Source organism: Halichoerus grypus, chromosome 4 (genome assembly GCF_964656455.1).
Source record: "Halichoerus grypus chromosome 4, mHalGry1.hap1.1, whole genome shotgun sequence".
Lineage (NCBI taxonomy): Eukaryota > Metazoa > Chordata > Mammalia > Carnivora > Phocidae > Halichoerus > Halichoerus grypus.
In genome coordinates this window covers 12,551,731-12,572,770 of record NC_135715.1, presented here as the reverse complement: position 1 = coordinate 12,572,770, position 21,040 = coordinate 12,551,731, and the positions used below count along the sequence as shown (strand labels likewise).

The 21,040-nt window shown below is 48.5% G+C and overlaps 1 protein-coding gene and 1 pseudogene across 1 annotated transcript in view; one reads left to right on the top strand and one right to left on the bottom strand.

Annotated features, from left to right (window-relative positions):
* STK24 (serine/threonine kinase 24) overlaps positions 1-21,040 on the bottom strand; it is a 110,631-nt gene that overhangs the window by 7,758 nt on the left and 81,833 nt on the right. The window contains exons 3-8 of the mRNA XM_036119684.2: positions 19,567-19,623; positions 14,217-14,325; positions 13,753-13,910; positions 4,618-4,803; positions 2,162-2,307; positions 320-449 (exon numbers count right to left, since the gene is read on the bottom strand). Coding sequence (XP_035975577.1) covers positions 320-449; positions 2,162-2,307; positions 4,618-4,803; positions 13,753-13,910; positions 14,217-14,325; positions 19,567-19,623 — 786 coding nt within the window. The remainder of the gene's footprint in view (positions 1-319; positions 450-2,161; positions 2,308-4,617; positions 4,804-13,752; positions 13,911-14,216; positions 14,326-19,566; positions 19,624-21,040) is intronic.
* On the top strand, positions 8,246-9,070 carry LOC118552967 (small ribosomal subunit protein eS1 pseudogene; annotated as a pseudogene).

The following is a 21,040-nucleotide window of genomic DNA, read 5'->3' as shown; positions in this document are numbered from 1 at the left end:
CCAGAGAGACCGAACGTCACTTCATGGGTGAGGTCTCCCCCGCTCCACGCGCAAGCATCAGGAAAGGCCGATGCCACGGTGGGGGGCGGGGGGGGGGGGGGGGGGGTCCAGGCTCTGCAGAGCAGGAAGCGGCCCTGCGGTACAGACCCGAGGCCAGATTCGCGGATCCGACTCTGGATCATCAGACGACCGATCGTCTCATCTGTCCCGGACAGCGAAATCCCACGACAGGCTGCCCAAGGGAGCCCCGCCCCCGAACAGCAGGCTCCGCACACAAGTGACTGGGGACCAACGGATGACAGGAACGAGCCTGCGTTACCTTATTTCTTTCTAAGTCTGAAGGCTGAAGAGCTCCATTCTCAAGACTCTTTGGATCTTTCTCTCGGATAGTGAAGATCCAGTCCCCAGAGTCGCTGCCTCCAGAGGCCTGGCTGTCCGTATCCGTTTCCCTTTGGAGAGAAATCAGGCGAACTCCGTGAGCGAGCGCACAGCCCTGCGCCCGAGGAGACCCGCACTCCGCAGGCCTGCCCGGCCACCCCTACACCCCACACCTACCTCCCACCCCGTTCCCCACCCATCACCCCCTCCAGTCCCTCTCGGGTGTTCAGAGGGCCCCTGCCCCCGGCACCATCACTGTGAGGCTCCCTAACGTCCCACGGCGCCAGCATCCAGCGGCCCCAGCCCGCCGTCCCCGACCCACGACCGTCCTCCACTCCGCTGACGGCCCCGCTCTCAGATGTCATCTCTCCTCCCCTTAGGCTCCTTCCCCTCAACACTCCCGCAACACGATGGCCCCTCCAGCTACGGCCATCGCCCCAGTCTCGTTTCTTGGTGTGTCCACCACACTCACTGCCTCCGCCTACCTTCCCCTCACCCCAAAGCCGACCCTGGCCCTGCAACTGCTGCGACCAAGGCCGCCGACCCCCTGCACGCCACCGGACGGGGTTCCCGCGCAGTCCTTCACCCGCTTGAGCCCTGAGCTCGATGTTCTTGCTCCTCCCCCCTCCAGTCCCTGCACCCAGATCGGCTCTGACTCGGGCCGTCCACAGGTCCATCCCCGACGCTGGCATTTCCCGGCATTCAGTCCTTCGCACTCTGCAGAGATGCTCTGGGTGACCGTGTTCATTCTCATGGCTCCAATGACCGTTTACAGCACGACAACCCGAAATCCCCAACAGCTGCCCACGTGCCTCGCCTGAACTGCAAACCTCGGTGCCACTCTACACTGGACACACCGTCCCGGATGTCTTGTCCGCAACTCAAACATGTCCCACCCCAAACTCAGCCTCCCGAGCCCCGGCCTCCTCCCCGCCCTGACCAGCTGCTTCTCCAGGCTGCCTGTGCATCTTTCGTCCCCACTGCTACCACCCTCATCTCTCCATGTCATGATCTCACTCTTGGCTCCTGGGGACCCCGAAACACTTGGGTCTCAGCCCCAGAAATTCTGATTCAACCAGCCTGGCATGTAGACCTGGGCTGGTGGTCGACTTGGACTTCTAGCTGAGTGTGAGGGAGAACAGAAGAGGTGCTACCCAGATCGGAACACTTCTATTCGTGACACCAACCTCCACGTCAGAGCAGGTGGCCCCGCTTCCCCCACCCCAACACACCAAAGTGGCTCCGAGACCTCATTCATCTCTTTGGCTGACTGAATTCCAAGATGCTTAACTTGATACCAGTTTTTAGCAAGTAACTTCTGTTACTGTTCTGTTACAACCCCACCATCAACCACAGCACAACACAGAATCGCAAAAACATGCATTTGTGGCTTTAAAAAAAAATACATTTAAAGCTGTTACATCTGACCGATATTTTAAGGGCAGGAGAAAGAAAAGGAAAAGGAGACCAGGTCTAGTTCTTTATGGACCGTTCCACCACAAAGATTTTTCTTGGAGACTCCACTAGCAACAAAAAGAGGCTAAAAAGGCCCCCAAATTGTCCCATACTGACATAAAAATCACCATCAACCTGGATTATCTAAAAACAAATTAACAAAGAAATCCAGAAGTAACAACAAAAAACCCCACCCCAAATAAGAGAGAACAAACGCAAACGTGACCCATGCACAGGGCTCCCAGGCCGCCCGCCCGCCCGCCCGCCCGTCCGCGGGGGCCCGGCCCAGGTCACATGCGTCCTGCACGCCCAGGCGGAGCGGACTTACGTGTCTGAGTCTTCAGAGCCGGAGTCTTCGTGGCTCTGCTCGGCCTTCCATCTCTTGTACCTGTCGATGAGCTCAGTCAAGTAGGATGTTTTCTTTGCATTGCGTATTATAAACTTGTGCTTCAGTAACTCCTTAGCGGTGGGTCTCTGGAAAACAAACCGCCAAACAAAACAAAGTAAGAGATGAAGTTCCCTGCGTTCCACCTGATTCTACCCCCAAAGGAAACACTTTGGCCTCAAAAAGTCAAACACCCACGCTAAGACGTAAAGATCGAGTTCTGCTTCAAAGTCTGTTTCCCGAACAAAAGCCATGATTCAAACACTAGTCATGCAGCACCCATGGGTGGGAACCCACGTACCGTGTGGACGTGGCATTTGGTATCTAATGCGGTCCGTAACACATTACAGGTAACCACCCAACAAAAGCAAAAAACCTTTCCCCAGAAAGAGGCATTGACAGAAAACGTGTCAGAGAATTTCAGAGATCATTCAAGACAGCTAAACTATACCTCCTGGTTTTTAAAAAAATTTTATTACAAATGCTAACAAGAGAGAAAACGTGTCCTGTGTTACTCTGTTAACTTTCTACGTTACTACTTGGCTCCACCCCCCAAAATAGATGGATGTTAATTGGATACATCTAGAGGAAACCAGAAAGAAGCCAAGAAACACCCTTTTCTTTGACGCTGAAAGAGTACCCGAGTGCTCTTACTCATCAGCTTCCCCCACTTAGAAAGGCGGGCTTCCCAGTGTCTTTCCCTGGGATCGCGGTGAGGACCTCACCCGGGTCCTCGGCTCCACATGGCCACAGCCGCACAGCACACTCTGAAGTCGGCAGCTGCCTTCCCCTCGCGGATGGCAAACCCAGTTACAGGGAGCAACTTCCCAAGGAGACCGGGCGTCGCCCAAACGAGGGCAGACAGGAACACACAACCACTACCAGAGAGGCTAAGCTCCCACTTACTAAAGCTTTATTCACGAGAGCCAGCCGTGTTTCTCAAATTCAAGCTTATAGAAAACCTGGGTCACCTCAGGTGATGTCTCACTCCCCGTGAAACTCCAAGCGTCTCAGAAGTGCTCAGATTCTCCGTTTCTCCTCCTTCTCCTCAGTGTGCTTGGGGTCAGGGTAGGGGTGGAGATGTGTGCACTGGGCAAGGATGTGGATACTAGAAATCCGTTTTTAATGGGAAGATGTGTACACGTCTGGGTGTGTCTTCTTGGGTGCTTCTAGCCTACGCACCGTGGCCGGGAACTCACATCATAACACAAAGTTCAGAGCGTCGTGGACAGACAGAACAGCCCTCACCCCCCGACGCCTGATGCGTTAATAAAGCGCGGACTTGGTGATCTCAGGCCACGTTCCCTAGAGGTTCGCAGAAAATGCTGCATCCCCCATTCCATTCCTTTACCAAAACTGGCATCATATTAGAAAACCATGGTGTTCTTGTAAAATCAGTCACCCATTTTTTGGTAAGAGTTCATTAAAAAGGGGATTCAGCTTGGGCTTCAGACAACGCTGCTAGAAGATTCAGAAACAAGCCAAGGACATAGGGTGCTATACGTAACACCAAAATACAGAGGTAACTTTCAAAGATGTGTCCTGATTCAGAGAGGGAATTCGGCTCAAGCTATACCCGGACTCCTGCCACATGGTTCTGCTGGAGTCAATTATACACAAACAAGAGTAAAAGGAAGGGGCAGGAGGGCAAGGTGGGTGGTTCATTTATATTTTTTTATTTGTCTTTTCTTTCCTAACACATGCCAAGAAGAATGTGAAAACATCTACTTTAAAGACATATTCAGCCATTATTTTTCTGGCCAGACTTTGCAATTGCTAAAAATGGCTAAAAATAGCCTGACCTTTCACTATAAATATTAAAAATTTATGATTCCACATATAATATTAAAGAGAACAATCTTCAGGCTCAATGAGGTATGAGATGCTAGAAAATAAGTAGATTTCTGTTTCTTAAAAGATAAAACAGGGGCGCCTAGGTAGCTCAGGTCGTGATCTCAGGGTCCTGGGATCGAGCCCCACATCACGCTCCCTGCTCCGCGGGAAGCCTGCTTCTCCCTCTCCCACTCCCCCTGCTTGTGTTCCCTCTCTCACTGTGTCTCTATCTGTCAAATAAATAAATAAAATATTTAAAAAAAAACAATAAAAACTTCAGCAGGGTGCCTGGGTGGCTCAGTCAGTTAAGCGTCTGCCTTCAGCTTAGGTCATGATCTCGGGGTCCTAGGATGGAGCCCCAAGTCAGGCTCCCCACTCAGCGGGGCATCTGCTTCACCCTCTCCCTTTGCCCCCAGCCATCCCCCCAAAGAAAAAACAAAACATAAGGAGATCTTGAGGACAATGATGACTATGGTAAGAGTGACTAAAGAAATTCCAGTAAGATGGGTCTAGACCAAGTCTGGCCACACAGAAAGAGACGCCCACCCCGAGCTCGAGAAACTCACAAAGCTTGGCTCCTTATTCAAACAGGCTTCAACAAACTCCTTGAGGGGTTTGCTGTAGTTTCCTTCCAGCGTGGGGGGGTTGTTCTTTGGAATGAGGAATAAAACCTTCATGGGATGCAGCTCGGAATGAGGGGGCTCCCCTTTTGCGAGCTCAATGGCTGTTATGCCCAGGGACCAGATGTCTGCCTGCAACAACAAAAGCATTTTTAGAGATACCAAGAAGAATAAATTCAAGTAAATGTACTTCTTAGAAAGAAGAAATACATCTCCACGTACTTCTAAGGTTTTAAAAAAGATAATTATTATTTTTTTTAAGATTTTATTTATTTATTTGACAGAGAGAGATATAGCGAGAGAGGGAACACAAGCAGGGGGAGTGGGAGAGGGAGAAGCAGGCTTCCCGCTGAGCAGGGAGCCCGATGCGGGGCTCGATCCCAGGACACTGGGATCATGACCTGAGCCGCAGGCAGACGCCTAACGACTGAGCCACCCAGGCGCCCCAAAAGATAATTATTTTTAAGTGAAAACAAAAAAGATAAGGATTTGATATGATTTCAAAATAGGAAACACACAGGAGAAAATTTAATATACAGAACATCTTCTAGCTCTGCACTGAAGGCGGCTTTTACAATTACTCATCTCCCATTTACCACTGGAAGTATGAGGCACTCCACGGTAATTTAAATCCCTGGAGTAATGGCATAGTTAACTAGAAGTGAGCAGAGAGGGCACGTCTGGAATAGAGAGGTGTTTGAGACTCAGCCCATCAAGACAGCTTACAACCAAGCCCAGCTGTGAGGTTGAAAGCAGGCACACTGGTCTGAGAGACCTGGGTTTAAATGCCAGTTCTACGACCAAAGTCTTACAACATTAGACAAAATATCTCACCAGGGCGCCTAGGTGGCTCTGTCAGTTAGGGGTCCAACTCTTGGTTTCAGCCCAGGTCGTGGTCTCGGGGTTGTGAGATCCAGCCCCTCCCTCCTCCCACCCCTCCCCTGACCCATGCTCTCTCGCATGTGCTCTCTCTAAATTAAATAAATAAAATCTTAAAAAAAAAAAAAAATCTAACCTGTGAGCCTAGTTCCCTCATCTGCAAAATGGGAATAATACCAGGGTGGTTGAGCAAGGTACCTCACAGAGTGCCCAGAACTTAAAATGGGTTTCTTCCGGAAATGTTCAAACACACACAGAAGTGGAGAATAGTAACAGAATATTAATAGAGGAGAATATTAATAGAATTAACATGAAGTTAATGATTAACAATTTGCCATATGGATTTTGTCTATTCTTTGCCACAGTGTATTTAAAAGTAAGTCAAAGACAGCGTGACATTTTCCCCTGACTACCTCAGCTTGTCAGTAAGGTTTTTGTACTACCTAGCAAGACCTAAAATTAATAATAATTTTTAATTTAATAATAATTTAATATGTTGTAATAGTTAAATTTTCTCAACTCTTCAAAAAAATATTGTCACGGTTGGTTTATTGGAATTAGGATCCACACGAAGCCCGCCTCGCACAACTTTTCTGCTCTGGTCACCGTGCGCAGGAAACCTGTCGAAAGTCAGAACCTACTAGATCCCTCACGCTCACTCTACGGCAAAGCAATGAAAGGCTGAGACACCGTTCAGGTCACGGCGGGACCCAGACTTTTCCGACCTTCAACACCTGCTGCGGTCTCGCAACCCTAGTGAGTGGGAGAGACGCTCGCTGCTCTCTCCCTGCCCGGCAGCCCGTGGGCTCGGTGCCTACCACACACGCTGTGTTTCTTCTGTCCTCAGTGAGAACAGGTCTGTCAGCAAGCCTTGTTCTGAATTCTTTGCACGAAAGGGATCAGACTGGAAGAACCAGCATCAGGAGTCCTATTCCCGCTTCCCTTCCCTTGGCAGCTTAGACTCTGCTTTAGCTTACGTGTGTATTACTTTTAAAATCAGTAAAATCGTGACCGATCCCAGAGCCCGTGCGCCGAGGAGGAGGAAGGGGGGATGCTCGGCAGGCGAGCATCTGTACCGGCAGGAGCAGGTGGAGGGGAGCAGGGGTGCGGTTACAGGGAGGGAGGGATTCAGGAACCGGGACTGCGCAGCCCTCGTGTCAGTCGCTCTACACAACAGGTGCTCCTCCCTGCCGGCAGCCCGCTCCAGCCTTCCTGGACTTGCAGAGAACCGCTGCTCTATGCAGGGCCTGCTGCTGGGCACCCCTGACGACAACCTCTCGACCCCCAGCATCCCACAAGCACTTACAATCTCCATAATGAGAAAGCCAGGCCCACGACGGTGTTCGCTGGCAGCCTCTCTCCAGATGTGCACACGCTCATTTCCCTCAGAGCCCCAAGGGCTGTGGACCAGGCTCCCGGCGGGACAAGCAGCAGACAGGCCCCAGGTTTCAAGGACCTGCCCCTGCTTCCACGTGCCAGTATGGGCCAGCAGCCGGCACACGAAGCAGCCTTCCCAGCCCCACCCCCAAGGCATGGCCACGGTCTTCAGAGGAGAGGCTCAGACATCGCCCTCCTGCTTCCCCCGGGGAGGGCCGGCCAGTACAGCCTCGTCGTGGTGAAACAAGTGCCATCCTGCCAGGCAGCCGAGCCAGGAGCCTGTGTGTCGCACCAGCTCGTCAGTTCCTCTCTGGGTCCTCCGACATCAGCCAGGGCCAGGTGTGTGGCTCCTGGCCTCTCGGCACCTGGTCACCCCCTGTCCCTCCTGCCCGTGGCTGAGTTCAGAGCTATCCTCTCTCCCTGGGGCTTCTCTGGGGGGCTCCTAAGTGTCTTCCTGCCTGGAGACTCCCTCTCGAGACATCTCACATCCTGCTGACTAATGTGGAAAACTTGATGGATGCAATGTCAAATGAAGCCATAAAAACATCCAAGCTTGTTAAAACCAATAAATTCCTCTTCTAGGAATCTATCCTAAATAAATAATTTTAGATTTAGAAAATGGCGTACGCTGCCAAAAATATTCCACTGCAGCATTACTTCCGCTAAAGCTTAGAAGAATGATGATGCACTTAACACATTTACTGAAATCCCGCATATTCAATGACATTGGTAGAGAATCACAGATATAATGGAGTTTGTCTATTACTGTACTTAGGAAATATGGCATCAGATGGAAACATGTGTCTAAGTTTTAAAATAAAAGTTATGTGGGGGAAGGGCAGTTATTTTCCAAAACAATTAAAATTGAGGTAGAAGAAGAGACGTGTTTTATGCCATCTGGGAAAACCATGAAATTAGATATTAAGAGAAAACAGTGGTTTTCAATATAAGCCCAAGTCAAAAGTTTTAAGGGCACCTGCCCTTATACAGGGTTAGAGGTACAATCCTGTATCTCTGTACTACAGATACACATCTGCAAACAGACTTGTTTTCCTACGTGGACAGTTCTAGTAGCATGCTCCTAAGTGACAACACGGAGTTCTCTGGTACTGATGATCAGGGACTCTTCTCGGGGAGGGGGTTGCTACTAATAGACAACGTTCTAGATCCTTGCAATATCCTATTAAGTAAAAGTAAGCTGGCTACAAATCTGCAGATACAACACGATGTAAGTGGTATAAAAAATTTACGTGCAGAAAATATTCTAAAAGGAACCACAGTCAAGGCTCTATAATCAAGAGGAGGAGGAGGGGAAAAAACCCAAGAATCCTGCCTTTCGGCTTCCTGAGCAGCACCATGGAGGCTGGGAAGAACCAGTGCCTTAGGAAAGGTGGCAAAAAGGGAGCCAAGAAGAAAGTGGTCAATCCATTTTCTAAGAAAAGATTGGTACGACGTGAAAGCACTGGCTACGATCAACCTAAAAAATACTGGAAAAACACCAGTCATGGGAACTCAAAGGAATCAAAGTCACATCCAATTCCCCAAGGGTTGTGTTTTTGAAGTGAGCTTTGCTGATCTGCAGAATGACGAAGGTGAATTTGGAAAATTCAAGCTAATTACTGAGGACATTCAAGACAAAAACTGCCTAATTTCCATGGCATGGATCTTACCCGGGACAAAATGTGCTCCACAGTCAAAAAACAAGGCAGACCATGATCGAAGCTCAGGTCGATGTCAAGACTACCGATGGTTATTTGCTTTGTCTATTTTGTGTTGGTTTTGCTAAAAAATGCCAACAATCAGACTCAGAAGACCTCTTATGCTCATCACCAACAAGTCTGCTAAATTCAGAAAACGATGATAGAAATCATGGCCCAAGATCTTGTGCAGACAAATGACCTGAAAGAAGTGGTCAATACATTGATTCCAGACAGCATCACAAAAGACATAGAAAAGGCTTGTCAGTCCATTTATCCACTCCATGATGTCTATGTTAGAAAAGTAAAAGCCCAACTTTGAATTAGGAAAGCTCATGGCGCTTCGTGGTGAAGGCAGTAAGTAATTCTGGAAAAGCTACTGGGAAGACCATGCTCAAGTTGAATGAGCCAATGGATATGAACCACCAATCCAAGAATCTGTTTAAAATTCAGACATTTAATGGTGACAAAAAAAAATCTCATTTGTGATGTTTAATTTCTGATCCTTCTTTTTTAAATAATCTAAGCTTGGTGAATCAAATGTTCAGAACTGATGGGGATGTGAACTTTTCTGAACTAGTGTATGGATTTTATCCACTGCTCTTAGTTACTAAATAGCTGGGAAAGGGCAGTGATCTATTTTAAGCTGTAGTGACCTGGATGAAAGTGTTAATAGATGGTTAATAAAAGAAAATCTTTTCTTTAAAAAAAAGAAAGAAAAGGAACAAGAATCCCAAATCAGTTATATCTAGTCAGAACATAGCTCAAAATGGATAGAAACTATTTACTTAATTAAATGCAGTACTGAAGAACACGTTTATACGCAGCACACAGAGGTATAAATAAATATCATTTCAACACTAAATAGCAATACGTGGTTGATCAGAAAAGTCCCAATCATTACTACGTGCTAAAATAAAGCCTACCGTTAATCTCTTAGCTGCATGTTTTTCCCACTCACATCCTGCCTGCAACCCCCAGGGCTCATCACTCACAGCTGGGTCTGTGGGTAATTCCTGATCCTGTGCAGGGACCGGGGGGAGTGGGAGGAGGGGGTGGGCAGCGGGCCCAGCCCGGGGGACAGGGAGGCCAGTCACAGGCTGCCGTGGACAGGCTAACCACACAGATTCCAAAAATTGGCAGGCTACTACTGCCGGTCTTCATTTATCTTTAATAATCTCATTTTTTTCCATCAACATATCACCTATTTCCATTTTTCACCATGGTTTAGACTGCGAAGTTATTTCAGAGATGACTGGACACCAAAATAACTTAGCCTGTGCTGGGGTGGTAGGTCTACAGATGTTTTTCTTTTTTTATCTTTTTTCCAGCATTCTCCAGATTAAAGAGTATGTACTGCTTTTGAGACCAAAAAAGGGAAAAAAGTTATTTACAAGAGAACACTGACACTGGCTTCTCAGTGTCTACGGGGTATTTCAGTCACCAGGCAAGTCAATTTCTCTGGCCTCATCTCCTTCCACGTTCTTCACCACAATCTACAATCCAAATACAAATGTCACTGCATTCCCACACCAGGCTGGGGTCTGAACATCCATGCCTCCCTCATCTTGGAGGGGCCGCAAACTGCAAAGCCCTATGGCCGTGCAGCCTTCCCCAGCTCGCTCTGACATTCCGCACTGAGCTCCCCTGCCCTCCCCGCTCCCTGCTAGAGCCACCCAGTACTGCGATCACTCACTGAAGATGTAAATTACTGAGCATCAGGCCCAACTACAGCAATAACCAAATGCATGAATACAGAGAAACAGACACCGAATAGGGACAATTCCAATCCATTTGCTAACACACCATCGTAATAACCTTGCAAAGAAAGAAGAGCGGGGGGGGGGGGGGGTAAGATTAACAATCTTCAGCCAAGACCCTGCTCAGGTGTGGAATGCAAACGCTCCTTTGTGGGAGAGCAGTTATCTCCCGTGGCACCATCTTCAAAGTCTCAAGACTTCTTAAAATAAACCAAGCTATCCTGCTTCACCTTAAAAATAATAGTAATAATGAAGGCTCTTAAGACATATGGACAATCATGATCTAGTAATGCTGTGTTTAGATTAAGAACTGAGACCAACGTAAGATGGCCTTTATGTACAAACACTTCAGGACACCTAAGGAGTCTGGACAAATGACAAGGGGTCAAAGATACTGCCTTAAGAGGTCATTTCATTAAACAAGGTTCTAGACGTATATAAAACTAAGGCTTACATTCCCTTTGGTTCAGTAAGATGAGGATGCTAGTGAGGCAGGGGCATTCTAGCCTTACGCCAACCTGACCTTCCTTTGAAAATCAGTGAGTGTACCAAAATGAGTATGATGGGAGCAAGGGGTCCTAATAATGGTAAAAGAATCTTAATGGAATGCAAAGACTAATGGGGCAAATGTCTGGATGGACACCTAAGGAAAAGAATGGAAAGGGCAACTGGAAAGAAGCCAAATACATTTGTGTATCAGGAGACCACAGTAACCACAATGCCCCCCTCCAAGAGCACCTACGGCCCTGCCAGGCAAGCCTCTGAGAAGGGAGGCAGGCACTAGAAGGATATCCACAAAGCAAATGCAGAAACAGTCCCTTTGTGACAAAAGCTGCTAGCCCAGAGCCACACCTAATGGCAGGGAACTAATGTCACTTCATCCCCAAGGCCCCAGACTCAGACGTAGACATCAGCCTTATCTGCACTTTCAACACCTCCTGGGTCAACAAACCTGGGAAGCAAACTTCACATCAACATAATTTTTGCACATGATTTCCAGTTAAGAGGTGTTGAATGTGACCCAGGCAAGTGAAAGATTTAGCTTTTGACATAGGCCAGAGAAAGAGGTATAGTTAAAGGTCAGTGAGAAGAGTGGCATACCTTTTCACGCTCCCCAACCAAGTATACACCCCCTAAGCTGGAGAGAGCACCTTTAAATCTACCTAAGAAAAACACTGCAACACCTACTGATAGGATTCGAGTGTTCTGATCTTGACAAAAACTCCGGGGAAAAAGGTGGCCAAGCCTTACGATGCAGGAAAATCTCCCCTGCTAGAGGCCACATCTTGGGCAAACATCCAGAGCAGCCCCCAAGGAGGAAGACGGACGGGAAGGGAAAGGTCAAGTGAGCTATCAAGTGAGCCGTTTAATCCTGAAAATAGAAGATCTGAATCCGGATTCACAAGCACCGTGGCTGAGCAGCTCATTTACTAGGAAGAGAGGAGAGTAATCAGTGCAAGGTCATCAGAGGAGTTCAGAAATGTGGATTCTAGTGCCTTCCAAAATCTCGATCTACGAACTCTGATAAACGGGCCCAGCCTAAAATAAAGAGAAAGGACTGAACACAAAAGTTCCTGTCAAGTCCTAAAATGATAGCACCCCAACAGAAGTGGCTGCAGAGATTGTTCTGGAGGTGACCCCTCACACAGGACAGCATGCTAACAAGCAACAAGCAAATGAAGACTACACAGCTCTATCGCACTGGGGGCTGAGAACTCAACAGTCACCTTCGGGCCACGGCCACCAAGGCCATGGGGAGGACGAGGGCAGTCACGGCCGCCACGACAACTCAGAAGTGCGCGAGCCAGGTCCGTCTCTGCCATGCTAGCACAGGGACGCCTGTGACTCTGGTGCCCCATGGCTCGTTCAACAGCTGCGGACCCACAATGGCGCCCTGAGGGCTGGCGGCAAGGCTACTCCGTGCTCCGGGTGCTGTGCTTCAGGAGGTGGGAAGGCTGCTGCAGACGGAGAAGACTCCCCTTTAGAAAGAGGAAACACCACCTGGCTTGTAAATGTATGTGAGTTAAATATTTGTTTGCCTAGAAACTGCTGGTTCAGAAGAGCCAGTTCTCTGTGGACCGTGTTAAGATTATTCTGGGTACAATCTGAGAATGAGCAGTCTGCAGAGAGAGGGGGGTTAAATCAGAGATTCCTGAGGCAGGGTTCCTAGGTTTTTTAGTCTATACTAATTAGTTTAAGAAGCTGAAGGGGGCGCCTGGGTGGCTCACTTGGTTGAGTGTCCGACTCTTGGTTTCAGCTCAGGTCACGATCTCAGGGTCATGAGACCGAGCCCCAAATAGGGCTCCATGCTCAGCAGGATTCTCTCCCCCTCTCCCCGCCCCCTGTTCCTGAGTGCGAGAGTGTGCTGTGTGCTCTCTCTAAATCAATCAATCAATCAATCAATCAGGGGCGCCTGGGTGGCTCAGTCAGTTAAGCGTCTGCCTTCGGCTCAGGTCATGATCCCAGGGTCCTGGGATGGAGCCCCATGTCCCTGCTCAGCAGGGAGTCTGCTTCTCCCTCTCCTCCCCACCTGTGCACTCTCTGTCACTATCTGTCTCTCTCTCTCAAATAAATAAAATCTTTAATAAATAAATCTTAAAAAAAAAAAACAAAGACGACGACGAAGACAAGGACAAAGACAAAAAAAGGTGAAGGCACCGGGGAAAAGAGAACCCAGGAAAAATTGGGAGAGTACAATGTATGACAGGTAAAAACGGTAGAAAAGAGGAATTATGGTTTGCCTCATGTTGGGAAGGAGCCTCTCGGAATAACGATCCTGAGATTTAAAAATAATGAGAGGAACAATCTGGCAATCAATAAAAGCATATTCTTTCCAGATTCTGGTCTTGTATTTTTGTGGACTCTCCACTTCTTTTGTGGGACCCTCTTTCTCTGCCTGTCCCCGAAATATTGCTCAGAGTTCTGCCCAGGGTCCCCTTCCGTCATCCACACCACTCAGGCTCCGAGCACCACCTCTACACGGGACAACCTCCCACCCCTCTCTGCGGACCCACACGCCCACGTGCCTCCACCTAGACGTCTCAGCAGGCCCGAACCCGTTCCTGTCTGGCCACCGTGGTCCTCTGTTCCTCCACACCCACCTCCCAACGTGCTCCTTCCCAGCGTTGCCCACCACCATCAGGCACACAGTGTTTAAGCTAAAAACCTCATCAACTGTGGGCTGGACAGATAAAGGACATTAAATGATGCAGCAGGGAGAGCTGAAGCCTGTTTTTAACCAAGGTCTGAGAGAACTGCCGTTATGTCCTACTTCAAGGAACTCGCTTCACTGCACTGGAAAAGCTGCAAGGTTGAAGCAAAAGAGGACAAGCCCCTAGAGCCAGCGGACGTGAAGAGCCGGGCCTTACCTTTGAGTCGTAGGCTGACTGTTTAATGACCTCGGGCGCCATCCAGAAAGGGGTGCCCACGAAGGTATTCCTTTTTATCTGGGTATCCGTCAGCTGGCCCGCCACCCCGAAATCGGCCAGCTTCACCTCGCCATGCTCAGAGAGCAGAACATTGGCAGCTGTGAAATAAAACCCGAGACGCCTCCTGACGTTATTCGCAGTGTGGTTCCACCCGTTCTCGCTCCGGGAACACGCGCGTCCTCCCGCCACGAGATCACGTGCTCGACAAGAGCAGGCACCAAAGGTACGCTTCTGGGGAGATCCCCCTGAAAGCCACCCCCACCCGAGGCACATCGAAGGCTCTCTCCAAACACAAGTAGGAGAACCTCCCTCGAGGAGAGACGTACCAGCTAAACTCCACTGCACGTTCCCATGAACACGAAGCCTTAGGACTTCAGAGGAATACGAGCAAGAGGTTTTCTTACCTTTAATATCTCTATGAATCTTCTTCTCTGAATGCAAATAATCAAGTCCTTTCAGTATTTCTCTTAATATGGTAGCAATCTGAGTCTCATCTAAAGGGCCAGGTTCTAACTAGTAAGAAAAGAATGATTAGTGTTACTTAAATGGTCATATTAATTTTTAAAAAAGATTTTATTTATTTATTTGAGAGAGAGAGAGAGAACACGAGCTGGGGGAGAGGGAGAGGCAGGCTTCCCGCTGAGCGGGGAGCCCGATGCAGGGCTCGATCCCAGGACCCTGACATCATGACCCGAGCCGAAGGCAGACGCTTAACCGACTGAGTCATCCAAGCGCCCCTTAAATGATCATCTTAGAAGTAGTTTGAGATGATAGAACAGAGGCACATGTTACACGGTCAAGATTAAAACCTAAAAACTTCTTCAGTCCCGAAGAGACATTTTGCCTAACAATTAAAACATACTGAAAGCACGCCCCCCTGCCCAGGTAAAGAAAGCAGCAGGGAAGAAGACTTTGCAGAAGTCTTTGTTCCCGGGTCAACCGAGACACTGTTCGGGGGCCACTACAAGAGCAGTGTGACCTAACATTAACCAACAGGCCATCTCATTGCTAAACCATGTTGCATATTCATTTTGAAGTCCGTCAGACAGCTCTGCCTGACCGAGTGACCGCTTCAGGGCGCACGGCTCCTTCTCAGCGAGATGCCAAGGCCATCCCTGACATTCTCCTGCAGAACCCACTGAGCTAGTCCCTACAGATCCTCCCGACTCTGGCTGTCTGCTGCTGATCCTCACTGCGAGCCTCCCGACCCACCCCAGCTGGCTTTCTTCTCCTTCTAGCGCTCTCCGACACACAGTTTAATGGACGCTTTCCTCTCAGCAGAATACAGCTCCGTGCCAGGGGGATTTCCTTCTGCCTTGTTCACTGCAGAAACTTCCAGCGGCTGGAACGGCGCCTGACGTGTAGCAGACACACCTGAAATCCACCACGTTTTAGGTTACCAAGCCTTCAACTGCCAACCCCTACTACACTCCTAAGTCAGGGCACCCTGGAAGCAGACAGAACCTGAGAAATTATTTACACACGTGGCTTTCAAACCAGAACCCAGCATTTCCTCACAGCGCCTTCTAGGGCTTCTATGGGGATCCTAGGAACATTTTATTTCAATGTATTCATTATCTTTCAAACTAAAACAAAACAAAAAAAAACACCAACAGATTGAGCACACTCACATGTATGCATTCAAAATAAAATATATGCCTATTTTACTCTAACATTCGTGGCTCTTAATAACTCAGCTATATTGGGGGCGCCTGGCTGGCTCAGTCGCAAGAGCATGTGACTCTTGATCTTGGGGTTGTGGGTTCAAGCCCCATGTTGGGTGCAGAAATTAAAAAAAAAAACTAAGCTGTATAGTGTCTAATACTATTCTTCATGCCAGATCCCATCTTTTGCTGCTCAAATAGCAGGTTAAAGGTATCAACTGCATTTTTTTTTTAAAGTCAAAAAGGATCCAACACCAGGAAAGAGGAAGAGAAAGCTCCAAGGGACACACTCTGCAACAGCATTAGTCTATCTTCCTCCAGAGAGAGAGAGGCCCGTGCCCAGACAACAGGACTGGGAAGTCCAAGCGTGGGACAGCCCCTCAGTGAGTCACAAAAAGCAGATCTATGTGAATTCCAAAGTTGAAGTTAATGAAGCCTTCCAGTTGTGTCCTTTGATCTGTCTTATCCGCGGAGCCCAAGATTTACCTATATGCCATGCTGCAGACTAGGATTCTCGGGCTGGTCTGGAAGCCAACCATCTTCACCCTGGGGCAAAGTCACTTTCCTCTCTCGGGCCACCTCCAAATGTATAAAACAGCAAGAGGGGACCAGGCTTGCAGTTCTCCTGAGCTCCGACATGGACACCGCTGCTACCTCAAAGGGCTCGGTGGCAGAGGCCTGAGAAAGCACTCTCACACCCAGACAGCTCCCTACTACCTGCAACCACAACACCCCACTTCCCACCGGAGAAGAGCCAGGCGATTCTGTCTTTGTCTCCCATCCCCCCCTGGAGCCGGCCTCCACGTGGAACCTTGATTCCAGAATGAAAAGCAAGCCCCCCTCCAAATTAACTACGAGACGTGGTCAAAAGGCAATGCTGGAGGAGGGTGGCCATCTGCCCATCCCAGGCCACCGTGTCCTTAACATTCAATGCGAGGAATCCAACCACTGCCCAAGAGCCTAAGTAAAAAGACCTGGTAACGACAATGCAGAGGGAAAAAGCGAAAAACAAGATCTGCACACCAGACTTCAACATGCTTACGGCCAAGAATGCGGAGGGGTTACAGAGACAGCCGACTACCTCTGAACACACTGAACTTTAGACAGGTTTCATTCTGTTAGGGACTGAACTGCTGTGCCGACCCCACCACTGAAAATGCCAATGTTGAAAACCTCCCACCCAATGCGATGGTTTTAGGAGGTGGAGCCTCCGGACGGTGATGAGATCATGTGTGTGGAGTTCTCACGAACAGGATTAGTGCCCATATCAAGGAGAGGCCAGGGCGCTCGCTCCGGGGCTCTCTGCTCTCCCTCATGCAAGGATACAAGACGCCACCTACAAGCCAGGAAGCGAGCCTCACGAGACACCAGATCTGCCCATGCCTTGACCCTGGACTTCCCAGCCTCCAGGACTGTGAGAAATAAATGTTTGTTGGTTAAGCCCCCAGTCCATTGTCATGTGCCATGGTAGCCCAAGCTATGTCAGTGACCGAGTACATGAAGAGAAAAGATGAATCTAGAGAGGAAAAGATGAAGAAAGAGCCAGCAAGATCTACATGCTCGAGGGGATGGCATGGCCCTCTCTTTGAACAAGGCACACCTGGTCACCTTTCCCTGCATGGGCCCCAACGTGTGGGGCTCCTCCAAAGTCACACGTACACATATTAGCACTATGCGTCTTACTGGGGAGACATGCAATAAAAGCAAGGTTAATTTTTCAGAAAAATGCCCCAAATCCATATATTCAGTTACATGGTTATACAAATTTTTATATGCAACGATATTCCCATTCTTAAAATCTTTTATAAATAATAGACTCTCGCAAAATAATCCTAATAGTTTTCAACATTCAAAAATAATTCTTGTCTCCTATTATTAACGCGTCCTCATCTTTGCAGGCTGGGGACAGGCCAACAGCAAGGGGACATAAGAAAGATACAACGAAGTCAGAAGTGAGAGGGATGGGAAGGACAGTGTGGGGCCATGGAAGGCCATCGGCTTTGTAGCTGGGCACAACGAGGTCCAAAGTCCAGCTCTATTTGCTAGCTGGGACACCCAGCCTCTGAGCGTCTCCATTTGCTCCTCAATTAAAATGAAATGATTAGGGATGTCCAAAAAAGGATGCCTGGTTCTTATCAGGAGAGCCATTAATGTGGACGGTGGATGGCAGTTTGCTCGGACTGATACCACACGAGATTTTTTTTTTTTTTAAGTGGAGAGTTCTATACCTCCTTCCAATTGTAATGTCTAAAATTTCACAGACTTCAAAGCTCCAACGACAGTTGCCACTAAATAAATTACTGTGGCATTAAGAATGAATAAACCAGAGCACTGAGAGATTACAGCTTCTTCTCTGAAGGGCTCAGTGTTGGAGGAGAGCATCCCGGCAAACGACGTCATGTATGCCACGGAAGAGATGCACTCAGGGTAACAGTAAATCTAATTACCCAAAATGAGATTATTTTCTATATTCCTGTAGCATTTCCCAAAACAGTCAAAAATGAAAAGCTCTTTGTGTCATGTGTATATTTATGGAAAAGATGCAAAGCAAGTCACGAGATTTATCCGGCTGTTCTGTTGCTCTTCTCATTTTAATACAATTGTTGATACTGTATTAAATTTTTCCTTGAAATTTCCCTTTGAACACTACTTTGACTAATTGCTTTTATGGTTTATAACATTATGTGCTATTTTAAAATTGGGTACGTAATACTTTTAGAGATACGTAAGGTTTTAGAGGTTTACCTTCCCCCCAAAAAACTACTAACTGCTACTCCCACTGTGAGAAAGGACTCTCCTTTTAACCAAAGGGCACTTCTTTCCTTAGTGGATAAAATCTGTGTTAAGACTACAACCACTAAAACACATGGGCTTCTTCTAGCAACCACTCTGAGGAGCAGTGAAAACTGCAGGCCCATCATCCTGACGATGGTCTGCCGGGCCATTCTAACACGAAAGTGACAGACGAGGCCTGTCCCAGAAACTACCACTGACCCCAAAGCCAGCCCTTCCAGGACAGGTAGGAAAAGAGTGCTGAGTACACTGATTTCACTGTGTAACCACCGTGGGGACAAGATGTCAACTGCTAAACAACTGTGTGAGTTTTTAAAAATTTGTTCTGCATATACTGTGTTTCTAGGACAACTTAAGCAATGCTTATGATTCACTGGTTATTTGTAAGCATCTGGCCGGAAGCCAACATGCAGCCATGTTTTACCAAGAGCAGCAAGCTGCAGACTGTGGCTCTGAGGTCAGCCCCTCGCTACCTTCCACTAGCTCGCTCGTGGACCGGCACAGCAGGCCCAAGCCAGGTAGGAGACAAGACCCCGGGGTGGGCCCAGCTCCACCATCAAATGCACGCAAGCACCAGCAGGAAGAGAAACAGAAGTGTACACCCCCGCCTGGCCTGACCACGGCTCCGATGGGTGACACCGTCCTGCAATCACACACTGCCTGCCCATCTTACTCCTGAAATCAAGTAAGTTTTAAAAGTCCTGATTCTAATTAGTTACGTTACGTGCATATTTTGGAAGCCAAGCTACTATCTGAAATGGGAAACAATAATGGGATCTCAGTTCCACAAAAGTTAAAACCAGTTTGGAAGACAAGCTACCAAACTGTTAAGTAAGACAATGATAGGCAGAATCCTTCACGGCTTCTATGAATGAATTCACTGGCTTCCCAGGAAACAGCAAAACTGCTTTCAAAAGTAGAACTAGCGGCACCTGGGGGGCTCAGTCAGTTGGTCCAACTCTTGGTTTTGGCTCAGGTCATGATCGCAGGGTCGTGGGATCCAGCCCCCTGTAGGGCTCCGTGCTCAGTGAGGAGTCTGCTGGAGATTCTCTCCCTCTGCCCTCCCCTCATTCGTGCACGCTTTCTCTCTCAAATAAATCTTTAAAAAAAAAAAAGGAAAACTATAATTTTCAGTAATATTGTTAGAAACAGATATTATAAGGAATATTTTGGTCCCCTTTCCATACAACTGAAAAGGGAAACACAAGTGGATAAAAACAGAATTACCTTTACAACCAAGATTTACTGAGAAGAACTTTGATGCGTATTTAGGCATTGGGGTGGGGGGGATACTTACAAGATCTAGTGCGGAGCCTCCACCAAGGTATTCCATTATTATCCACAATTTAGTGTCCTACGGAAACAAAAAGAGGGAAATTATTTTTAAAAAACAAAACCAGAAAAAAATTTAAACAATCTCAGGGGGTTTTTTTCCCACTGTTATTTTGGAACTGAAAATGTTCACAAATATGTAACAGCAAGAAAAGCGTGTGCAAGTGAGTCCCTTGCAGGAAAAGCCACCACGACATCGGTGGGCTTTCACGGCTTGTGCCGGCCTCCGTCAGACACTTGGAGGCAGCATGTTCTGGACCTGCTGAACCAGAATCTCTGAAGAGGGGGGACTGGGGGGGGGGGGCCTTCCCCTTTCAAACAACTTCAGTCAGTGATCCTCAGGAACAGCTGGGTTGGGAACCAGTCCCCAAAGCCCATCACAGGGCCAGCAGCGGTCACACACGTGTGTCATCGTCCCCCGCCAGGTGTCAGCCAGGAGGCGCCGGGGCAGGTCAGCACTCCCTGCAAGCTGACGGAAGGGGACGCTCCCGGGGGCGGGGAACAGCAGTGCAGCCTTTCATCCGCCCCCTTGTTTCGTAGAAAGGCAGCCAATTTCCAACAGCCCCAAAGCACCACAGTTTTCAGGGAAGAGCAGGCCCTAGCCCAAGTCCTGAGTTTGTGTCCTCACCGGTGTCCACTCTGTGTCTTTTCCCTTCGTCTCTCCTGAAACCACTCAGCTCCATGACTTCCAGAGCTCTTGTTTTAAACACAAATCCCAAAGGGATACTCCCCTGAAAACCAAGCAGCAAGCAAGCAAACCTCCGCCCTGTGCTCAGGGAAGGAGCACTCAGGGATGAGCCAGACCAGGCCTGGGGTCCTGACCCCTCACCCGAGGGATTCAGGGAGTTGTTTCCTCTCCAAGCTTCTGACCTAACCAAGTGCCCGGCCCACAGCAAGCAGGCAAGATCGACAACCAGTGACGTGGATGCTCGTCACAGCTACTGGTGGCGAGTAACCGTGAGTGTCACTGGGGCTGGGCGACCCGCCACACCCTGGTGTGCACGGGTGCACTTAACAGCGGCAGGCTTCGTTACTAACTCAATCCCTTATGCTAGCTGTAGTAGGCACGGAAAGGGCTCTCTGGCCCCTTCAGGGTGGAAGCGAGCCCTTCCGATTCAGCGGAAGTCGGGAAAACCCTCCCCTGCTTCCCTCCCCTACACCCTGTGCAAACTTTTACTTTAGCAACCACTGGTCTGATGTTCATTTTAGATTCACTTGTCTGTGTTTCCCACCAACAGCAAACTAAGTGCCTGGGGACAGTGTCCAGCACCGTCGAGCTCAGTACGTGTTAATTACCGTGCACTGTGGTCAAGGAAGGGTAAACCGTGTTGACCATACACTCGCTTCAGAGAGGCAATGATACACACATTTGTAAAATACAATCCTTGTAAAATTCCAAATAAATTCTGACATCCGGAGTTGATTCTATGATATTCTAA